We start from the raw sequence: 21,499 nt of genomic DNA, 5'->3' as shown, positions 1-21,499 counted from the left end.
CACACTGATGCAAGGCGGGGGCAGGGAGCAGGAAGTGTATGGAAATTCTCTGTTCTACCTGTTCAATAAAACCTAAAAAAACCATAATCTAAAAATAAGGTACCTAAGGTAATGACTGGCACATGTTAGACCCTCAATTTTAAAAAGTGCTTAGTTAGCACAGTAAGCCTATACACATTAGTAAGGGCTCAATAAATTACAGCTATTGTTATTTTTTATTACCATTATTTTTATTTGACACTTTACCTACTGGTAGTGTTAACTTTCTTTTAGGCATTTTAGCCTTTTTAACTAGAATATAGGTTTTTATGAAAAAGAGATCATGGTTTTTTCACTTTTCCATATCCCCAAGAGTATCCTGCGTGGTATCTGATAAATAGCAGGCCCTCAAGATATATTCAATTGAACGACCAAGTCATTTCCTTAGCCATCAAGACCAACACTTTGGGAGAAAATGGCACTACGGTTTGCTCTGGGAGCACAGATCACTTCTCTGACTTGGCTACTGCTGTCTGCTTCCATCTGATGGGGTCACATCAGTCCCTCATCCCAGTCTGGACTCTGCCTTGGATAAAAACCCGCTTTCCTGAAATGTTCTCAGGCTCTCCTATCCTAGCTGACAGGATTAGACCACAGCTGAAATATCCAGGTAAACTTGAAGGCTGTTTCTCTGCCCCGACCCCTCCATTGCAGGTACTGACGGCAGCATTCCTGGGTTTATACTTGCTTGATTATGGGGAAATGACTAAGTGTTAGAATGACATGTTTCAGGGTGGATATGACAGCCGTTTTCCTTTTTGAAGTAAAAGCCTCTGAACATGTCACCCATGGAAATACACTTCACCCCACTGGATCCATTTCCACATAATACTTACAATTTGTTCTTGGGTGTGTGGTGAGCTGGTGGCACCATTCAGTATCCACTGTAAGTTCTGTTCTCCCATGACGAGGCTGGGCTGCAGGAGAGCCGTGCTGGGAGTCGGGGTGATGGTTATAGTGGGATTACTAGTTAGGACGGAGTTGGCATCCAGGGGCAGAGTCTGGACCATGGCCGGCAGGGGCTCAGTAGTACTCTGTGGTTGAGGCGGTGCTGCCATGGCTGACGCCACTGCCGCTGCTGACGCCAAAGCCCCAGCGACAACAGAAAGTCCCGGCACGATGGGCTGCGGTGCCTGGGGGTGCGGAAGAAACTCTTGATGATTAGCAGCAAACTGTGTGCTGTGGGGAACAGGCACTTCTGGAGGTTGTAAGAGAGCAGGGGGGTTGCCAAATGCAGCTTGCTGGGAACCAGTTCCTAGGGAGGGAGCAGGCAGAGGAGCAGACGGTGCTGAGGCTGGTAGTAGAGGCTGGGGTGGCTCGGAGATGCCAGGCTGCAGTATAAGTGGAAGAGATAAAGATGCTGAATGTCTTGTGGATGGCGGAACATCACTGACTGACTCTGCATCACCATTAAAATTTTCAATCAAGGCAGCTGGCAAGAAAAAGAAATAGAAATATATATACATATTCCAAGCCTTATATGAGCCACAAAAACACAGTTATTATGGGCTACACCAAAGACAGCTGAAGTCTGTTAACAGTTGATTCCTCCAATGCTGGCAGGCTGGCTTTCTGCTTTTCATTTAACGATCCCTCTGGTCAAAGCACCAGGCTTCACGATCAACCTTACTTTCTAAACGTGAAGACCTAGTATGGGTCTAACCATAAAAAAAAGTGTCCTACCGCTTTTCTGGAAAAGAGCTTAGACATCCTTTTCTTGGCCTATGATCAGTGAACACACCTTCTGACTACTGAAAGTGAAGCTTCACGGACAGATTTTCATTCAAACACAATCTGATCTACGCATCTGAAGTTTGGTTTGTGGATCCTGCCCACTCGTGAACGGAGGTGTCACATCAGGAGAAAGAGCTCACAACTCCTCTCACTTTTTAAAGCCAACAAGAGCTTTTGGAAAAGGGGACTCTCTTCTTTTGAGGGTCCAGGGAAAGGAGATCCTCAAGTAAACCCTTGATGAGGGAAGTAGGGGAAAAAAAGATGGAATTGAACTGAAAAGCCCATCCTTTTCTGACCCCTCACTGAAAGTACACTTCATTAAAGGAACTGAAATATTTCACTGTGCTTGACATCTACACTGTGTCAACAAGTGTGAATTCCCATTCCCAGTGCAGAGATTTGGGCAGGAAGAGAGTCCGTATAACAAACCTGTCTGTTGAGGATCTTCCTGAATTGCTGGATCATCTGACTTCTGGAACATTGGTTCAAAGATGATTGCTGGTGAAAGTGTGCTGAAAGTGTTCTGGCCCTGTGTCAGAGACGGACAAAGGTGTAAGGCTTGCCATCCGAAAGCAGGTCTTCACCACGAAAGCACACAGAACAGCAGAACTAGAATAATCTCTGGGGCTTCCCTGGTGGCACAGTGGTTAAGAATCCGACTGCCAATGCAGGGGACACGGGTTCGAGCCCTGGTCCAGGAAGATCCCACGTGCCACCGAGCAACTAAGCCCGTGTGCCACAACTACTGAGCCTGCGCTCTAGAACCCGTGCGCCACAACTACTGAGACTGTGTGCCACAACTACTGAAACTTGCGCGCCTAGAGTCCGTGCTCCGCAAGAAGAGAAGCCACCGCAATGAGAAGCCCGCACACCGCAACGAAGAGTAGCCCCCGCTCGCCGCAACTAGAGAAAGCCTGCGCGCAGCAACAAAGACCCAACACAGCCAAAAATAAAAATAAATAAATAAATAAATCTATTAAAAAAAAAAACTAAATTACTAGAATGATCTCTGGATATGCTTCTTGTTTCCAACTTCTCCTTTCCCAAGGTGACATTTATTTCCCTAAGCCTCAGATGCTGAAGATCTGGGTCCTCAAACACTCTAAAGCAGGAGTCGGCAAACTGACTTGCTGGCTGAACGTCTGTTTCTGTAAATAAAGTTGTATTGGAACAGGTACTTCTGTTCCTTTCTGGATTGTCTAGGTTGCTTTTGCACTGCAGTGGCAGATTTGAGGATTTGTGACAGGGGATGTATGGGCCACAAAGCCGAAAATATCCATCTGGCGCTTTACAAAAATGTTGTTGACCCCTGCTCTAAAAGACCAAATTCTACATAAAAATGGGGTTGTATAATATTTATTACTTGGAACTTGCTTTTCTCATGTAATAACATAATAATAACACAATAATAACATATTGTGAATATCTTCCAAGGATATTACACAATGGCTATGCTATTCTAATATGTACACATGGTAGTGAATCAAACAATATAAGGAAACTTAGAATGATAGACAATAGTGATGGCCTTAGACTCACTACTGTTTGTCATTGCAAGTTTCTTTGTAACTTACAACTAAGAAAAGGTCAGAGGCATTTATGAAAAAATAAGGCATGAGAAAACAAAAGAGAGCACCTAGTGACCCGAGGGCCTGACTGCTGACAGGCACCACCTCCAGGCTTCCCTTCAGCTAAGGGAAGGGGAAAAACAGCAATTCTTTTCTCTGCAGCCCACCACCACTTCGCATTTTGTGCCGCAAGGGTGGCAAAGGCGACCACGTTCAAGAGCCCAGGGAGCAACAGAAAGAAGTGAAGCAGAGGGCAGGGGCTGTAGCAAAGCCTCGGCCACACTTGTGGGCTCAGCTGAGGGCGGCCACGGGCCACACACTGGGGGTCACCAGAGCTCGGGGCCGGTTCAAAACCTGGACTTTTACGTGAAACCTACTGATTTATAATTGAAAACAAGTAACGGAAACAATTTCAAAGCACGGTACAGACCGCACAAAACCTGTCTTCAGGCTAGACTGTGACCTGGTGCCAGCCTGAGCTTTAAGGGCATTTTGCATCAGCTTTGCTTCTGGGAGGGGGAAGGATCTCTTTGGGGCTGGGCAGAAGCACGGCGAGTGGAGCTGTCCACCAATCTAGAGGGCCTCCGAGATGAACTGCCCACTTGAGCCAAGAGGGTCCAATTATTCTACCATGACTCCACAACTGGCAGAATGAGAGGGAGTTCAGTGAAGCTGATGGCCGGCATGGTAGAAGCTGAAGGCAGAAACCTATGTAAGGCTTCCAGCTTCTAGTCCAGAGGGAGTTAAGAATCACAGGCCAAAACAGTGCCTTCAAACTTTTCATCATGACACAAAGTAGGAAATATATTATATATATATATATATATTTCATGTTACCTACATATCTGTACGTACGACTGAAACAAAACTCTATGAAACAGATCCTATCCTTACTACATGCAATGTCTTCTGATATTTTCTATTCTACTGATGTCCTTAAAGTGTTGATTATAAGCCACTATTTTATAACCCAATAAAGATGTGCCACCCACTTTGAAAAATGGTGAGCTAACGACTACCACTAAGCTATAATTACAGCTTTGCAACTCCTTTATGGTTGTTTTTTTTGTTCTACCTGTTTACGAATCATTATCAGGAACAGCACTGTTAAAAAAAGGAATGAGTCCGTGTGACTTCAAAAGATTATGCGCAAGAATGTTTACAGCAGCACTCTCAATGGCTCCAAACTAGAAACTATCCAAATGCCCAAGGGCAGTCGACCGAAGGAACTCTATTATATTCATTTAGTGTAATACTGTTCAACAATGAGAATGAATAATCTATTACTAAATGCAACAACATGGATTAATTTCTCAAACAAAACGTTGCAAGAAAAAGCCAGCACAAACGAGTATATACCACATGATTCCGATTATACAAATCACAAAAACAGAGAAAACTCATCTTAGGTTGTGAGAAGTTATGACAGTCGTTATCCTTAGGGAGAGGTAATGGCTGTTAGGGGGACTGAGGGGGGTCTTCTGGGATGCTGGGAATGTTCTGTTTCTTGATTTGGGTGCTGGTTACCTGGATATGATGAATTGTGATGCTTCATCAAGGCGTACCTGATAGGTGTACTTTTCTGCATGTATATTATACCTCAATAAAAAGTTTTTCTTAATTAAAAGAAAAAAAGGAAGAAAAAAGGAAGGTGCTGAGGGGACTGTGACTCAGCCACTACCAGGCTTTAGGGCAACAACCCTGGGGGCAGAGTGGGAACTGCCCCCCAAAGTAGAGGAGACAGAACAGGCTAAGCCTCTGGGGCCTGGAGCAAAGAGACACAAGAACACTGAGCCGTCTGGGAACAGGATGGATCCTGAAGCTCAGGCGCCAAAAGGCCCAGCGGGCCACTCCCCAGCACTTCAGCCCAAGTTCACTCCTAGGACACAAGCATGTGGCTGCCCAGGAACCTGTAAAATGATGATCTCATAAAAATACATCATTTGATTTTAACAATTCATCTTTTTTTTTTTTAAAGTAAGCAGAGCAAAATTAATCCTATTACTTCAAGGAACTGTGGTCTTAGTTGAAAGCCTAAAAATGAGCCTATTTCCAATTCTGGGATAAATGCTGGGTGACAAGGAGACAACATATAATTTGATTCCAAGGGAGAAGAGCAGGCCTCTCTCTTGCTGCTGTAAATTATGGCAGAAAAAGCTTTCCTTTTTTTTTAACAAGTACTCAATGTCCCCTCATATGATTCCTCACCTGGTGACCCCAGGGCTTCAGAAAGCTCCTCAGTCATATGTCACAGCCCCAGCCAGGGAGTGGATGCCTAAACCATTTCATACGATCTCTTGAAATTAAGGAGACATTATACCCAGAAATTTTAGGTGTGTGGCTTAGAGGGCAATCTTGGCCACACAGTACATTAGTTTCATTTAGAGCATTAGCTCTGAAACGTGAATATGCCAAACAATCATATGAAGTGCTTCTTTAATGTTTTCCTTTGTTCTTCAGATTGGCTAATTTCTACTGATCTCTCTTCAACTTAACTGATTCTTTCTTCTGTCATTTCCAACCTGCTGTTGAGCCCATCTGGCGAATTTTAAAATTTCAATACATTTTCAGTTCCAGAATTTCCATTTGGAACATATTTTTTTTTATAGTTTCTATTTCTCTGCTGAGATTTCCTATTTATTAAATCATTACAAGCATATTCCTTTATGTGCTTGAGCGTTTAAGAGCTACTTAGAAATGTCTGCCCACTAATTCTAATTTCTAGCTCATCTTGGGGTCAGTCTCCATAGATTACCTTTTCTCTTGAGTGGGGGTAATGTTTTCCCATGTCTTTTTTTTTTTTAAAAAATATTTATTTATTTATTTGGCTGCACCAGGTCTTAGTTGCAGCACGTGGGATCTTCGTTGTGGCATGTGGGATTTAGTTCCGTGACCAGGGATCGAACCTGGGCCCCCTGCACTGGGAGGGTGGAGTCTTAGCCACTGGACCACAAGGGAAGTCCCTTCCCGTGTCTTCTTATGTTCACAAATTTTGGATAACCCTGGACATTGCAAATGATATGTTGTAGAGACTAAGGATTCTGTTATACTTCTTGGAAGAGTATTTGGTGTTTGCTTTAACATTCCGGTGACTTGGCTATGCTCCAACTCCAAGCTCTGTCTTCCCTGCAGTGGATGGCAGCTGTAATCTTTGTCCAGATCTTTAGCCTCAGCTGGGCTGCTTAAGTGTCTGCCCCACACACCCACAGTTCAGGGGTCAACTAGAGATTTGGACACAGCTTATACACAGAACTCAGGACGCCCCCCGTTGTGGCTCTCTCCTTTCCAGGCCAACCCCCCGACTTTCCAGGTGCTGTGGTAGCCCTGAACTCTGTCCCCTGGTTAGTCAAGCCAGTAAGAGGGAGTGTTTACTGAGCCTGGGCCATCTTGTTTGGTATCAACCAGGACTTGCCCTGAGATGGATAAACCATAAAGCCTGAAGACCCATCCAGTGCCTTTGCTATCTTCCCAGTCCCTTCTTCCAAGCGTTACCTCTGCCTGTTTGGGTTGCTCTCTGGTGCTTTCAAGTAGTTGTTTTTATATTTTATATTTTGTCCAGCATATACAGTTGTTTTCTGTGGGAGGGCAGGTCTGAGAAGAGCAGTTCTGCCATTACCGGGAGAACCCAGGCCTTGGTGTGCTAATATAAAATTGCAGTGTCAGGTGCCCCTTCCAGAGGATACTCAGTTGGTTTGGGAGAGGCCCAAGAAGCTACGCTGCAGAAGAGCTGCAGATGACTCCATCATTCACAATTTGAGAAACACGTTTTCACAGCGTTCCTGAGTCACTCAGTCTCTGTTCAAATCCTTCCTATCACATGGATTCCTCCTTATTTATTATGCATATACTCACAGAAAATCTGACCTAAGCTATATTTACTTACCAGAGAGAAACAACAAAAAATGCACACTTAACCACCAGTGTCGGTGACCCAGTAAAGCTCACAGGTCCTCTTGAAGGAGCATAAGCTCAGGATTGATGCGGCAGTTTGCAAGATATATCGTGGAGCCATGGCAACGGCAGAGGGAACCAAAGCAAGCAGACCAAGAGACACTGGTGGTGTCCCCTAGCCGAGGGCCTGTAGAGGAGGTCCTCCGCAAAACCCCCGTGTAGTGAGCTCAAAGAAAGGAAAAAACTGACTTCGGTCAGACTGGCAGGGCTTGAGAAAAGTCTGGAAACGGAATCCTGGCTCCCCCTCACAGTGGATGAATTTTAAGCTCCTCAAGGACAGACCACAGCTACTTCACCACCACCACAAGCTCAGCACCAGCACTCTGCCCGACGGAGTAGCCACTCAAGAAATATTTGCTAAATGAATAAAGACAGACATTTTCTGGGGCAGGAGGTTATCAAGTGAGTGATCTAGGTCAAAAGGCACTACGCGTCAGAGAGAACAACCTCTCCAATGAGAGCTCTTATCAGGAAACAAGAGCAAAACACCCTGAATGGTTAGTAACTGAACACAACTCAATCTGAAAGACTTCAAAGACTGGCCCTCCTCGATTTTCCCACCAAAGGGAGGGCTCAATTCTTGCACTTATTTTAATGGCACCCATAATCACAGGTACACTTACTGTATTGGAATTTTCTTGAAATTCGGAATCTGTGGACAGAAGGCTTAAATTCCTCAGACAAAGTGAGTGATTTGTATCCTGTGAAAGAAAAAAAAAATCTAAGTAACAAAAAAAATCAGGATTTATAGTAGCCTATCAGGTAATAAAACACTTGATTAGAGTGCCCCTAAGGTTCCAAATGTCTAGAGAGTAAAAAACCATTCAAAGCAAGGGCTATGTGAGTTATTTCCATTTTTAAAATCCTGATATTCTTAAGAAGAAATCTCTTACATTCTTAAAGATAGTTAATAGAGTTTAAGAATTATCTCATGACTCAGGCTCCAGAGTAACAAAAGCTATAATAATATGAAATGGATAATATTTGTATAATTGGTCCTACCACGGATAAAGCAATTTCACATGACCTCATTTACTATTCATATAAACCTTCGAAGTATTACTTCACATTCCCATTTTAAGTATGAGAAAATTAATGCTAAGACTAGCAGTGAACTGTCCAAAATCACACAGCTAATTAGCATAACACAAACCCAGTGCTTCTGACTGAAAGTCCATCTTCCTTCCATTACATCACTGTGTCCCCAACATGGGCATCTCGGGGACCCTTACTCAGAGTGGTACTGAGGGTTTATTATTCATATATGGCTGTCTGGGCTAACTCTGAATTCTGGATTCCTAGAATGCCAGTTGGAATTCACATACTTCATGTGGTAACCCTGCTTTACCTCATGGATCAGTTGTTCCCATCCACGCATGCATTCAACAAATACTCACTGAGCATCTACTATGTATTAGGCACTGTTCCAGGCCCAGGGATACAATAATAAAGAAAACAAAGTCCCCGCCACCAGAGAGCTTACATTCTAGTGTGGGGAGGGGGTGCAGACAGAAAACCAAATAAATATACAGTACACAAGATGATGATACGTGCTACGGAGGGTAAGCAGAGTAGGAAAGGCCAGGGTAAGAGCTGCCCTTTTATTAGATTAGGGAAGGCCTCTTAGATAAGGTGGCCTTTGATCAGATACTGAAGGAAAGAGGGCATGGGCCATGCACATACGTGGGAGAAGTGTTTCACACAGAGTATAGCAAGTACAAAGGCCTGGAGGCAAGAGTGGGCTTCCCTTGTTCAAGGAACCACAAGGTGGACGGTACGGCTAAAGTGAAAGGAAGTGATGTAAATGAGGTGAGAGAAGTGACCAGGACAGAGTGTCTAGGGCCTTCTGGACCACTGTAAAGATTCTTTTACTTAAATGATACAAGAAGCTACTGAAGGGTTATGAGCAGAGGACAGACATGGACAGAGTAGCAGTAGGGAGAAGAGTGGGAAAGGTGCTAAGAAAACCACTTAGCAGGTGACTGCAGTAATCCGGGCCAAAAAATGACAGTGGTTTGAATGAAGTAATCACATCAGATTCTAGATATATTCTCAAGGTAGGGCTGATAGGCTTTGCTGGTGGGTGGGGGGTATGAGGGAAGAAAAGGAGTCAAGAATGACTCTAAGATTTTTGGCCTGCTCCACTAGAAAAACAGAGGTGCCATTTACTAAGATGGGGTAGACTGCACCATTTACTAAGACGGGGTAGACTGCACCATTTACTAAGACGGGGTAGACTGCACCATTTACTAAGACGGGGTAGACTGCACCGTTTACTAAGACGGGGTAGACTGCACCATTTACTAAGACGGGGTAGACTGCACCGTTTACTAAGACGGGGTAGACTGCACCGTTTACTAAGACGGGGTAGACTGCACCGTTTACTAAGACGGGGTAGACTGCACCGTTTACTAAGACGGGGTAGACTACAGGAGGAATAGGTTGGGACACGTCAAGACTGGGAAACCTAGGTGACAGCTGGGTGGAGACATCAAGCGGAAGGTTAATCCGGGCTGGAGATACAAACTTAGGACTCAAAGGCAATCTCGATGACATTGAAAGACTGAGACTAGAGGAGATTCCCTCCCCTGGGGAGCGAACAGCCATCCAGAGTAGGTGAGGTCTGGGCAATGTGCACTAGGGCCCTCCAATGCATAGAGACTGTGGCAAGAAACTGTCCTCAGATTGTTACAAAAACAAGAAAATTGATCGTGACTTCATAAATGCAGCTTTGTACACAAAGACTCTCAAATCTTAGTATTTTCATCTGGTTTTACAGAGGAAGAGACTGAGGCGCAAAGAAGTCATTTGCCTAAGGTCACGTGACTAGTTGTGGAGCCTGGATGTGAATTCACACTCTTCGCAACCAGTGCTGGGGTTTTTTTTGTTTGTTTGTTTGTTTTTTTGTTGTGCGCTGGCCTCTCACTGTTGTGGCCTCTCCCGTTGCGGAGCACAGGCTCCGGACGCGCAGGCTCAGCGGCCATGGCTCACGGGCCCAGCCGCTCCGCGGCACGTGGGATCTTCCCGGACCGGGGCACAAACCCGTGTCCCCTGCATCGGCAGGCGGACTCTCAACCACTGCGCCACCAGGGAAGCCCAACCAGTGCTGTTTTGCCTCTTACGACATAGGGGTCAAGAACCAGGCTCTGGAATCAGCCTGCCTGCCTAAAGGGGACTAATTACAAGCTTTGGATATTTAGGCAAGTTATTTAATTTCTCCTTGCCTCAGGTTTCTTTATCAGTGATATGGGAATAATAACAATACTGACCTCTTGTGAGTGAGATAATTCACAGAAAAACAGCACAGTACTTGGTATATCGTAAAAATTCAGTAAATATTAGTTATTGTTACTAATAAAACATAGGGGGAGTTATTACTAATAAAACACATTCAAATCACAGTCCTTATAAAGGGATCCTTTGTTCTTTAAATATTAGAAACCACAGAATTAAATTATGCTGCCTTTCCCCAAATCAAAACTGTATTACATACTTTAAGAACCGCATTATTCAAAAGGGGGTCAGTGTGCTTCAGTTTCTTTATCTATGAAATAGCAAAATAATAACAGTTCTCAGTTCCTGGGTTCAAAAGACATAAGGTAAGTTACTCAATACCATATCAGAAGTAATAACAGTAAATTTATCCCAGGACCTCTCTGGAAAGAAGCTGTAGAGGAGAAGGAAATGTGGTGGAAGGGCTTGGTAAAGAACAGACAAAACCACCTAAAACTCTGCAGAGTCTTGTTCTGTGGTTCAGTGCCTTAAGGCGGTGGCTCTCAAACCTCGGTCTGCAGACAATTCAAAAGGGCAGGGGACCCCCAGACTCTGCCTGGTTCTCCAATGATGGATTAATGAATGTGTGAAGCAAATCATTAACTCATGTCCCAAACTCAAGTGCAGATGTACCATTTTATAGACATGAATGGGAAAATAACACCCTTTGAGAGCACCTGGCTGACACTTTGGAAGCCATTCTGAGACCTCTGGTTCCAAGACATCTCTTCCACCATACCTGACGGAGGGGAGGTGGAGCTGAATCAGGGGCTGAAGCACAGGGAGCCTGGTGAAATTTCTGGCTTCCACCACCTCATCACAAAGACATAGATCTCGACACTGATTTCTTCTCTCTCACTAACAGATTTAGAGAGAAGGCATTTTAACCTTTTATTCTGATATACAAACAACGGTTGCTGTTCTATGGTGCCCAGATCAAAACAAGAGACAAAACACTGCACACCTCTGATCCATTGTGATTTAGAAGTGCACTGTATGAATTTCCTTTGTTATCGTGACCTTTCATGTGACTTTTGAGACTGTATTGAGTGCTGAATGTTTTCTCACAGCCATTACTGGGGCAGAAAAAGGGTCTTTCACCTGCAAGAATGACAAGAGGTATTAATTTTACCATAAAATCATTTCACTGGATTAAGACATGTACTTTCCCCTAACAGAGGGAAGTAAATATTCTAATAAGGGTTCAAGTAGTAAGTTGGATAAATTACAAGTTAATCATTCCAGTCCTAAAATTTAATGTAGAGCAAAGCACTGAGAATGGCCTGCTCCTGGGAAGTTAAAAGAGAAGATTAGCTTTTTCCCCCCAGATTCTTTTCTGAGAATCTCTGCATTGGTTTTATTTCTTAAGGTTGGACTCCTGAGTCCGTCCAATCTTTAGATCCTTTTTATCTCTGAAAGAAACTCAAACATTATAGGTGAAGGCCAAATGATTAGGCTTGCTCTCTCCACAAAGCTCTACAGGTCTCAATGGAAGTACAGATATTTACTGACTCAATGAAGGTTAAAAGATAAAAATTAGCCTAAACTCACCAGTATGTGTACGGACGTGAGTTTTAAGGTGGTGGCTTGCTGCAAATGCTTTTCCACAGCCATCATGATCACACCTAAGTAAGTTGTTTAAGCAGAGAGGATAGTAGTCATTAGCTAATAGACCTTTATCTTCAATATCTCTTGTAAATACAAACTTACATTGAAACAACTGCTCAGAACACTAAGATCAGCTCAGTGAAACTGGTTTTACAGATGGGAATGATGACAGGTCCCTGGAAAAGTAAGGTGACAAATCTGGGATCAGAGGGAGAGGTAGGCCCAGGATAAGTATTTCTTGTCCTACAAGTAAGGCACGTGTTGAGAGCCCTAACAATACAAGCCTTCTGATGAATTACACAACAGAATTCTATTGACAATAAGAACACATATGGAAAATCTACTGCAAATGGAATATAAGGGACATCAGTGGTGGGTACAGAGGCTCTCACATAGGCATGGGGCCTGAAATACAACACTAGAACAAAATCAGTCAGAACATACTGGCTGTAATGTAACTATCTATAATCTTCAGAGAGCTTTTCTCTTTTACTTTCTTGATAACCAAAGCTAGAGGTAATATTTCCCTCCTTAGAACTCCTAGGGCATTTATCTATATGCTGCCTTTATGGCACCTGTCATTCCCAATCTTATTTTAGCTCTACGTGTATACATTTGTTATCTGTCCTCCTAGATTATAATTCTTTTGAGGGAAGGGTCCATGTAGTTCTTTACATCTGCTGTAGTCTTGCACATAGCAGGCATTCAGTAACTATTTACATGAAAATGAATGCATTTTCTTATAAGCCAACATATTTTTTTTCTTTAAATAGAAAGCTTCTCTAAAGCATTTTACTTTTTAAGTACATAAAATCATTGTGTCTAAAGCCCCATCTAACATTCAAGAAAAATTAGCAGTTTTAATCATGACAAAAATGCGTGTGACTGAATAGAAATCAGAGTCCCCTTGACAGCCCTATGGGGAAAAAAGTAACCCAAGCTTCACAGCAGCTGGAGAGTAACCAACTAGAATCTAAATACTCTTGCTTTTAGAGGGGCCATGACTCAGGAATGCATTTGTAATTTTTGAAACACATTTCCATTTAATTGGTGTTTAAGAGTTGACTGTCCCTGAAGACTTTTCAATTTCTAGGTATCCTAATGAGATGAGTGATTTGAGAACAGAAAAGTAGCATATTTAATGCCATGAACATAAGAGCAATCCCTCCTGTCAAATCAAAGACATTGTTTATGGGCCATTTTCAGTAATATATCTGTATTACATTTAGGGGGAAATCCTTACAAACTGATTACCTTGTTAAAAATGTCATATAATCATCCCAAAGTTGTTCTTCAATCCCTGCTGAATGCCCAGAACCACGCTAAATGCTATGAGCAGAGGAGAAAGTAGATGATACAACTCCTTCCTTCAACCTTATACATGCATCAATTAAATATATATGTGTGTCCATATATGTATATATATATAAATTGAAATCTACAGATAAAAATGGATGCTCCTATATGTTTGCATGTACACATGACATATTACAAAGCAACAACCGAACAAGTGATAAAAGAAAAAAATACCTGAACCAGTAGCCTAAGCATCCCTACCCCTCATTTCCCCTCATTTCCCCCTTCCCTCCCCACCTCTTCTTAGGTACGTATCCTTGCCTCTGTGCTCAAAGCTCTTTCAGCATCTCAGTCTCAGATACTGTCTGGTTACTTGCGGTTCTTTTCCACCAGACTAAGGTTCTCAAAAGGAGCGCCGGTATCTTAGTATTTCTCTAGCACTGATAAAAGTACCCAATACGTAAGTGAGTTTCAACAAACGTTTCTTGAAAATAAAGGGGTGGGGAGGCTTCCATGGTGGCACAGTGCTTAAGAATCCACCTGCCGATGCAGGGGACATGGGTTCGAGCCCTGGTCAGGGAAGATCCCACATGCCGCGGAGCAACTAAGCCCATGCGCCAAAACTACTGAGCCTGCGCTCTAGGGCCGGCGAGCCACAACTACTGAGCCTGCGTGCCACAATTATTGAAGCCCACGTGCTCTGCAACAAGAGAAGCCACCACAATGAGAAGCCTGCACAGCGCAACTAGAGAAAGCCCGTGTGCAGTAACAAAGACCCAATGAAGCCAAAAATAAAAAAATAATAAATAAAATAAATAAATAAAACTTAAAAAAGAAAGAAAGAAAGAAAGGGAAAGAATGAGGCAGAGAGGCCACCATCCGCAGAGTAGGTAGGGATGCTCTTGGAATACATCGCCACTCCTCCCATCTGCAGTAGTTGGTTACAACTATCCTGCAGAAAGCAAACACTGCCCAAAGAACCAGCGAAGGGAATTTCCTTTCCACTTTGACAAATTTTAGAGTACACCAAAACACTCAGCTGAAACCTCGTCAGTGACAATAGAAAACAGCAAGACCCACCGAAATGGCTTTTCTCCTGTATGGGTCCGAATGTGCTTCCTCAGATCACTGAGCGTGGTGAAGTACTTGCTGCAGCCTTCAGATTCACAGTTAAACGTCTTCCCTGTGTGAAGCCTCTGATGTGCTTTCAGCCTGCAAGATATCCCAGAGAAATCCCCTTTGTCATAATGTACTACAGAGCCTTCCCACGTCAGCTTAATGTGCGTCAGGGTCAAGTGCATAAGAATTCTATAGCCATAATACATTAGTATCCAACATTTTGTGCTCAGAGAGAAATTCAGAGAAGTATATGGCGTAGTGGTGTGAGTGTGGCCTGGAGCCAGGCTGCCTGGGACTCAAATTCTGTTCTCCTCTACCAGAAGGGGGACCTTGAGCCAGTTACAAAACCTCTCCGTGCTTCCATTTCCTGAGCAGTGGCTGTGAGGGCCAGCACTCAGGACACTTCCTAGCACACAATGGGTGCTTTCTAAGTGTCAGCTAGTATTTATTATGTGTGCTATTTTACACGCAATGTTGAACACTAATATAAGTCTCTTGACACAAACGGTGGAAAAGGGAAATGGCTGAGTGGACCACTCCCCATTTCTTGGGGGTAGAAAAAAGTTAATCTTTAAGGTGAGGCCGGGAAGGAAGTGAAAGAAACCTTGGTTCCAAGCTCCTGAGCCAACAGGAGATATTATTCTATGCTAAATACTAAAACCCTGAGGCCAGGATGGCATTCCAGGAGATATGAATCCGGACACAAATGGACTCTGATTTTTAACCAACCCAGTATGTGTCAATCTTTAAGTTACAAGTTCCTCTAATGAACTGTCAACAGTTGAGCATTACTGTCCTCTTTAAAGCCCTGAAAGTGAACGTCTGTACTGTGCAGGGAGAGCTCTTCAGTCAGGACAGAGCTGGGGTCAGAGGCTGGTGGTGCAGGGAGGGAGGAATGGGCTGACCTGTATAGCGTGTTGAACGCCTTCTCACAGCCCTGCACGTCGCACTCAAACGGCTTCTCCTTCGTGTGCACCCGCACGTGGATCCTGAGGCTGTAGGAGGTGAGGAAGGCCTTGCCGCAGCCCTCCTGATTACAGACAAAGGTGTACTCTCCCCGGTGGGTCTTCTGGTGGGTGCGCAGGTTGCCTGCTGTGCTGTAGGTGCGGGGACAGCCCTCAAAGGTGCACTGGTACCTCTTTACCTGGCAGACAGAAGACACCTTGTCAGTGGGACAAAAGAGCTGCTCAGGGCCTAACTCTCCGCAGGGCTTGGCTCTCAGGAGATGCAGATGAAACACACAGGTTTTTATCATCAACACAGAAAACACCCTCTAACAAAAGTGGGGAAAATCTTCCCGTTGACCAAATTACACCGGACGACAAATGATGCGAGTAATGCCCAAGAGACAAGCTTGTAGGTAGGTAAACACTCTAAATGAATATAAGAACAGTGTTTTCGGACTAGTAAACGTCTACTCCCGTAGGTGGGCACATACTACTACACTTACCCATATTCAAATACAATTTGACTTTAAGGCTTGATTGAACATCTTGCCCTCTGGCACTATATCTTGATTGGAATAGACCAATGTTAAATTGAGTTTAAAACATTCTGAAATTTATATACTCAGTCATAGGTATACTAGCACAGTTATGTACTAGCATAATTTCCACTGCATTATTTTCAGGTCTACAGAATGAAAAAAATGTACCATGAATTTCTGGGAATATTTGGTAGTACAACGTTCCTCAAGCTGCCAGCCTATTGGTCTCCTTCCCACCATCACCCTTCTGGAAAGGGTGCTATCCACAGGTGCCTCCACCTCCCTCAATGCCTGTGGAACCACTCGGCCAGGTGGGCTTCACCGGACGAAACCATTCTCTTGAGCTTCCCGGTGGTAAAACTCTTTCCTCCTTCCCAATTTTCCTTTAGTATTTGAAAAAAAATCTCATCAACAATGCCTTCTCCTTCTGAAAACTTGTCTTTCACCACACAGTCATTCTCTGGGGCTCTTTATCGTCTTCCCTGAGCCACTCACTCCTTTTCTTTAACCTCTAAATGTAGGTTTAGCCCAAAACTTCTCTCTCATCTCCCAAACCTTCCCCATCTCTCCACTGGTTCGGGGGAAGCGTCATAGCCTTGGCTGGAGAAGACTGAATTCTGGCACTTAGGTTCAGGACTTTGGGTAGGTCTTTTCACGTCTCTGAACTAAAGATTCTTCATTTCTAAAAGGCAAAACTGAATGCCTGCCCTGCCTGTCTGACGGCGCTTCTGAGCAGAACAAAATGAGATAAAGCATCTGTGGAAAGACTTTGTCATTGATCTGATGCTACACATATCGGGGCGCTAGTTCTGCCTACTCTTCAGCTTTAGCAAACATCTTCATCCTTTAATCCTCATCCTTCTCCAAAGCTTCAGTCCATAGCTCTCACCACACTATTGGTATTCATTCAACAGTTAATGAACTTCTATGTCCCAGGCAACAAGCTAGATACCACAGGTAAAAAGGCGAACAAGACATAAAGCTCTGTCTTTAAAGAGTACCATTTTAATGAGGCAGACGCGCACAAATTATCACACACTGTGCTGGGTCGGACAACAGATACACACCCGCGGTGCTTGGGAAGCATGAAGAAGGGAAACCTAACCCCTCTAAGAAAGACTGGACACAGTGAAGGCTCAGAAGCTGAGGCACTCTCTCTGAACTGAGGGTGTTTTTTGGTTTGCCTATTTGTCCATTTTTTAGGGATTAAACTGAAAAAATGTTCCTCAGACAAACTGGAAGAGATGGGCATTCCAGAAAGAAGTAACACCTTGAGAACTACATTGGAGAGATAAATGAGTACGCCGGTACAGGAGACCACAAACACACCTGAGTAGGTAAGAGACTGGAAAAAGAATCTAGAAAAATAAGGTGAAGCCTCCTTAGTTAAGCTATGGAGTAGAGGAATAGGACAACGGGAGCCATCAGTAGGTTTTAACCAATATAGCAACACAATCAGATGTGGGGTTTAGAAAAGATCATCCTGGAAGCTATGGAAGACAGACTGGAAGGCTAAGAGAATAGAAGAAGGGGTAGAGATTAAGAGAAGGGAGACAATAGTCCAAGATAGAGATGAGAAGAATCTGAACTAAGGAAGTGATATAGTGGACATCATTAGAGATGAATTGCAGAGAAATTAAAAGGGGAGAAATGAGTGGCTGTAGTGACAACTGGGTGCATGGCAGCCGTCGGGGAGAGGCAAAGTCAAAATCAACTCCCATGATTGGGGCCTGAATGACAAAAGAGATGGTCACATACCAATTCTGGACTGGATGGGGGTTAGGGAGAGACGATAAGTTGGGTTTGAGGTGCTGCCAGGTAGAAATGTCTAGTAGACAGACATATAGGCTGGAAGCTAAAAAGAAAGTCTACAGCAGGAGTCTCTGGTACACAGATAATAGATGACTTTACTATACACTAAAGCAGGCTGGTTCAAGCCCCAGCTCTGCCACTTACTGTGCAACCTTTGGAAAATTACTTAAGCTGAGTCTCAATTTCCTGTTTATAACAAGGAAACAAAATCGATCTTTTTGGGGTTGTTGTAATAATTAGGAATAATCTGCGTAAAGTATTTCAATAACAGGGACTGACATATAGTAGATGCTCAGTAAAATCTTGGCTACGAGGACAAAGGACGGGCTCCTGAATGTCACCAGTGTTTAAGGAACTGGTCAAAGAAGAGAAGCCATTGATGGATGAGTGGGAGACAGGGCTGGGGAATTAGGAAGAGAAGCAAAGGAGATGGATGTCACAGAAGCCAGAAGATAAAGAGTCTCGAGGAAAAGAGAATGATCGAAATGTTAAATGTCAGAGAAAACAAGGAAGATAGGACTGGGAAAACTACTGGATCCAGCAGCTAGGAGTTCACCAGTGACTCAGCAAGGCTAGTTTTAATGGACTGATGAGGTCAGAAGTCTGGACGAAGGTGAATAAGGAAAGGCGGGGATAGAGACTGGAGATGGAGAGCAGTAGCACAAGTGGACTTTTGAGTTGATGAAGTGTTGTTTGTCTGTTTGAAGTAAGATAGGTCTTGAGCGTATCTGGAAGGAGAAAGGTCCTGGAAAAAAGAAGCTGAGGATCTGGGAGGAACCTAAAGACCACAAGGATATTTAAAAGCCTGGGTGGAGGGAAAAGCCTCAGGTAGGGGAAAGGACATTCAGTTTCAGAGAAGGAGGATCTGCTGTATGTGACAGTAACCATAGACAATATATAAATGGACAAGCAAGGCTGTGCACCAAAAAAACTTTATTTATGGACAATGAAATCTGAATTTCATATAATTTTCATATATCATGAAATAATGTTCTTTTGATTTTAAAAATAATTAAAAAATAAAACCATTCTACAAAAACCGGCGTCTGTATGGACTTGGCCTGTGGACCACAGTTTGCCAAACCCTGAAAACCTGTGGGCGTGGGGAAGGGAGGGGCCCATCTCCCCTCTGGCTCCTTGTCCTTCTCTCAAAAGCCCATCTCCCGGGTGTGGAGAAAAGGGAACCCTCTTGCGCGGTTGGTGGGAATGCAAACGGATACAGCCACTATGGAGAACGGTATGGAGGTTCCTTAAAAAACTAAAAATAGAACTACCATACGACCCAGCGATCCCACTACTGGGCATATACCCTGAGAAAACCATAATTCAAAAAGAGTCCTGTACCACAATGTCCACTGCAGCTCTATTTACAATAGCCAGGCCATGGAAGCAACCTAAGTGTCCATCGACAGATGCATGGATGAAGAAGATGTGGCACATATATACAATGGAATATTACTCAGCCACAAAAAGAAACGAAATTGAGTTATTTATAGAGAGGTGGATGGACCTCGAGTCTGTCATACAGAGTGAAGTCAGAAAGAGAAAAACAAACACCGTATGCTAACATATATATATGGAATCTTAAAAAAAAAATGGTTATGAAGAACCCAGGGGCAGGAGAGGAATAAAGATGCAGAGAATGGACTTGAGGACACGGGAGCGCGAAGGGTAAGCTGGGACGAAGTGAGAGAGTGGCATGGACATGTATACACTACCAAATGTAAAATAGATAGCTAGTGGGAAGCAGCCGCATAGCACAGGGAGATCAGCTCAGTGCTTTGTGACCACCTAGAGGGGTGGGATAGGGAGGGTGGGAGGGAGATGTAAGAGGGAGGAGATACGGGGATATATGTATGTGTATAGCTGATTCACTTTGTTATAAAGCAGAAACTAACACACCACTGTAAAGCAATTATACTCCAATAAAGATGTTAAAGAAAAAAAAAGCCCAACTCGCCTCTGGCTCCTTGTCCTTCTCTCAAAAGCCCAACCACCGATAGGATCTTGCACATGTCTTTAGGTTCCCCAGGCAAGCGCTCTCTCGCTCATTCATCCCTTTCCCTTCCCCATGCCACACAGGACATGCTCCATAAACATCTGCTGAACTGAACTACTGACCAGGCATTCTCATGTCTCGGTGCCTAGCTTTGAAGCCAATCACTGCCAGATTTATTCTAAAAGTGTCCCACATGTACCACCTCTCTGCTCAAATGATTAAGTCCCAATTCCCTAGCCTTGTACTCAAAGTCCTTCCAGGTCCTCTTCTGTCACCAGGCCAAAAGCAGGCTCTGTCGAGGCCTACAGGGGACGGTAACCCCTTCCCTAACGCAACACTGAATTCCCACTCGCCTGCCTTTGTTCTCTCTCTTTTCTCTCTACTGGAAATGCCTGGTTCCTTTCTTCTCTGCTTTTCTGAGTCTCTCTTCCATTCAAGCCTCACTACCTCCGATGCCCGCCACTATCACTCCATATCTATGTGACAGTGCCCTTCTCTGAATTCTAATAATATTTAACTATGCCACTCAGCATACATGGTTAATTAGCCTCTCACACACATGTCCTGATTTTTCATCAAGACTAAAAACAGACCTCTTTGGTGCTGCAAGACAGAGATTTCAAAATGATCACTGACCAGGAAGGAGAACCAGGACCCCATGAATGCTATAATAAAGAAGCCCGCATGTCTCCGTCGTGGAGCTTACGACAACGGTGAATGACGAGAGCAGAATTTCATTCTTAAGACGCTACAGCAGTTGATAACTTTGTAAGTAACAAGTGCAACTAACTATCCCTCCCTGTCTCCCAGCCCTACCGACCCCTGCTCCCATCTAGGTTTTCTTACTTGGCCAATTCAAGCTTCCATTAAGTGTTCCTTCCTCAAGGACCTCTTCCCTGACCGATCCCTACCCCCTCCCCAAACTAGAAGAGGTACCCTTATTACAGGTTCTCATAGCAGCCTGTATTTCTTTAAAGCACGTAGATAATTTACATGATTATCTATTTGGAATCTAGGCACAGCAGTAGCTGGAAAGCAGGAGGCACTAAGTAGATATTTGTGGAGTTAAATGAATAAACGGCTACTCTCCAGCTGGACTGTAGGCTCCATGAGAGCAAGGACCACATCCGTCTTGTTCACTGCCAACAGCCTCAGGAACTAGCCTTGTGGAGAAGTAACTCAGATTTGTTGAGTGAAGGAATGGATGACTAAACGAACAAACAAAACCAAACCAACAGGACTGAGTGTTGAGGAAAGTAGTGGCAAGGACTATAAGTGACAAAGCAACAGAGTTTCAAGGAGGATGGTCAACCAGGTCAAATGCAGCAGAGGTGACTGAGGGAGCATTTCTTGGACTCAGCCAATTCACAAGGTCAGAACTGCCCCAGCAAGACTAGCTTCACTGGAGGGGTAGAAGCAGAAGCCAGGACGTAACAGGCTGAAAAGTCAGGGAAAAGCAAGGAGCTAGAGACAATGAATATAACTACTCTTTCACGGAACGGCTGAGGAGAGAGAGGGGGAAGTTAGGAGAGAGGACAAAGAGTGGGGAAGGTATTTGTATTTAACGGGGGGACAGATGACTGTCAAAGCAAATGCTCCCCAATAGTATGCTGA

General features: G+C 43.9%; 1 protein-coding gene across 2 annotated transcripts in view; it reads right to left on the bottom strand.

Annotated features, from left to right (window-relative positions):
* The window catches only part of MTF1 (metal regulatory transcription factor 1), a 40,945-nt gene that overhangs the window by 7,765 nt on the left and 11,681 nt on the right, over window positions 1-21,499 (bottom strand). For both annotated transcript variants that reach the window (XM_082654035.1, XM_082654036.1), the window contains exons 3-9: window positions 15,494-15,732; window positions 14,550-14,681; window positions 12,117-12,190; window positions 11,530-11,666; window positions 7,916-7,993; window positions 2,203-2,302; window positions 876-1,471 (exon numbers count right to left, since the gene is read on the bottom strand). In XM_082654035.1, the coding sequence (XP_082510161.1) occupies window positions 876-1,471; window positions 2,203-2,302; window positions 7,916-7,993; window positions 11,530-11,666; window positions 12,117-12,190; window positions 14,550-14,681; window positions 15,494-15,732 (1,356 nt within the window). The remainder of the gene's footprint in view (window positions 1-875; window positions 1,472-2,202; window positions 2,303-7,915; window positions 7,994-11,529; window positions 11,667-12,116; window positions 12,191-14,549; window positions 14,682-15,493; window positions 15,733-21,499) is intronic.

This window comes from Grampus griseus (genome assembly GCF_964374135.1).
Source record: "Grampus griseus genome assembly, chromosome: 1".
In the NCBI taxonomy this organism is placed as follows: domain Eukaryota; kingdom Metazoa; phylum Chordata; class Mammalia; order Artiodactyla; family Delphinidae; genus Grampus; species Grampus griseus.
This window is presented reverse-complemented; position numbering and strand designations above follow the sequence as displayed.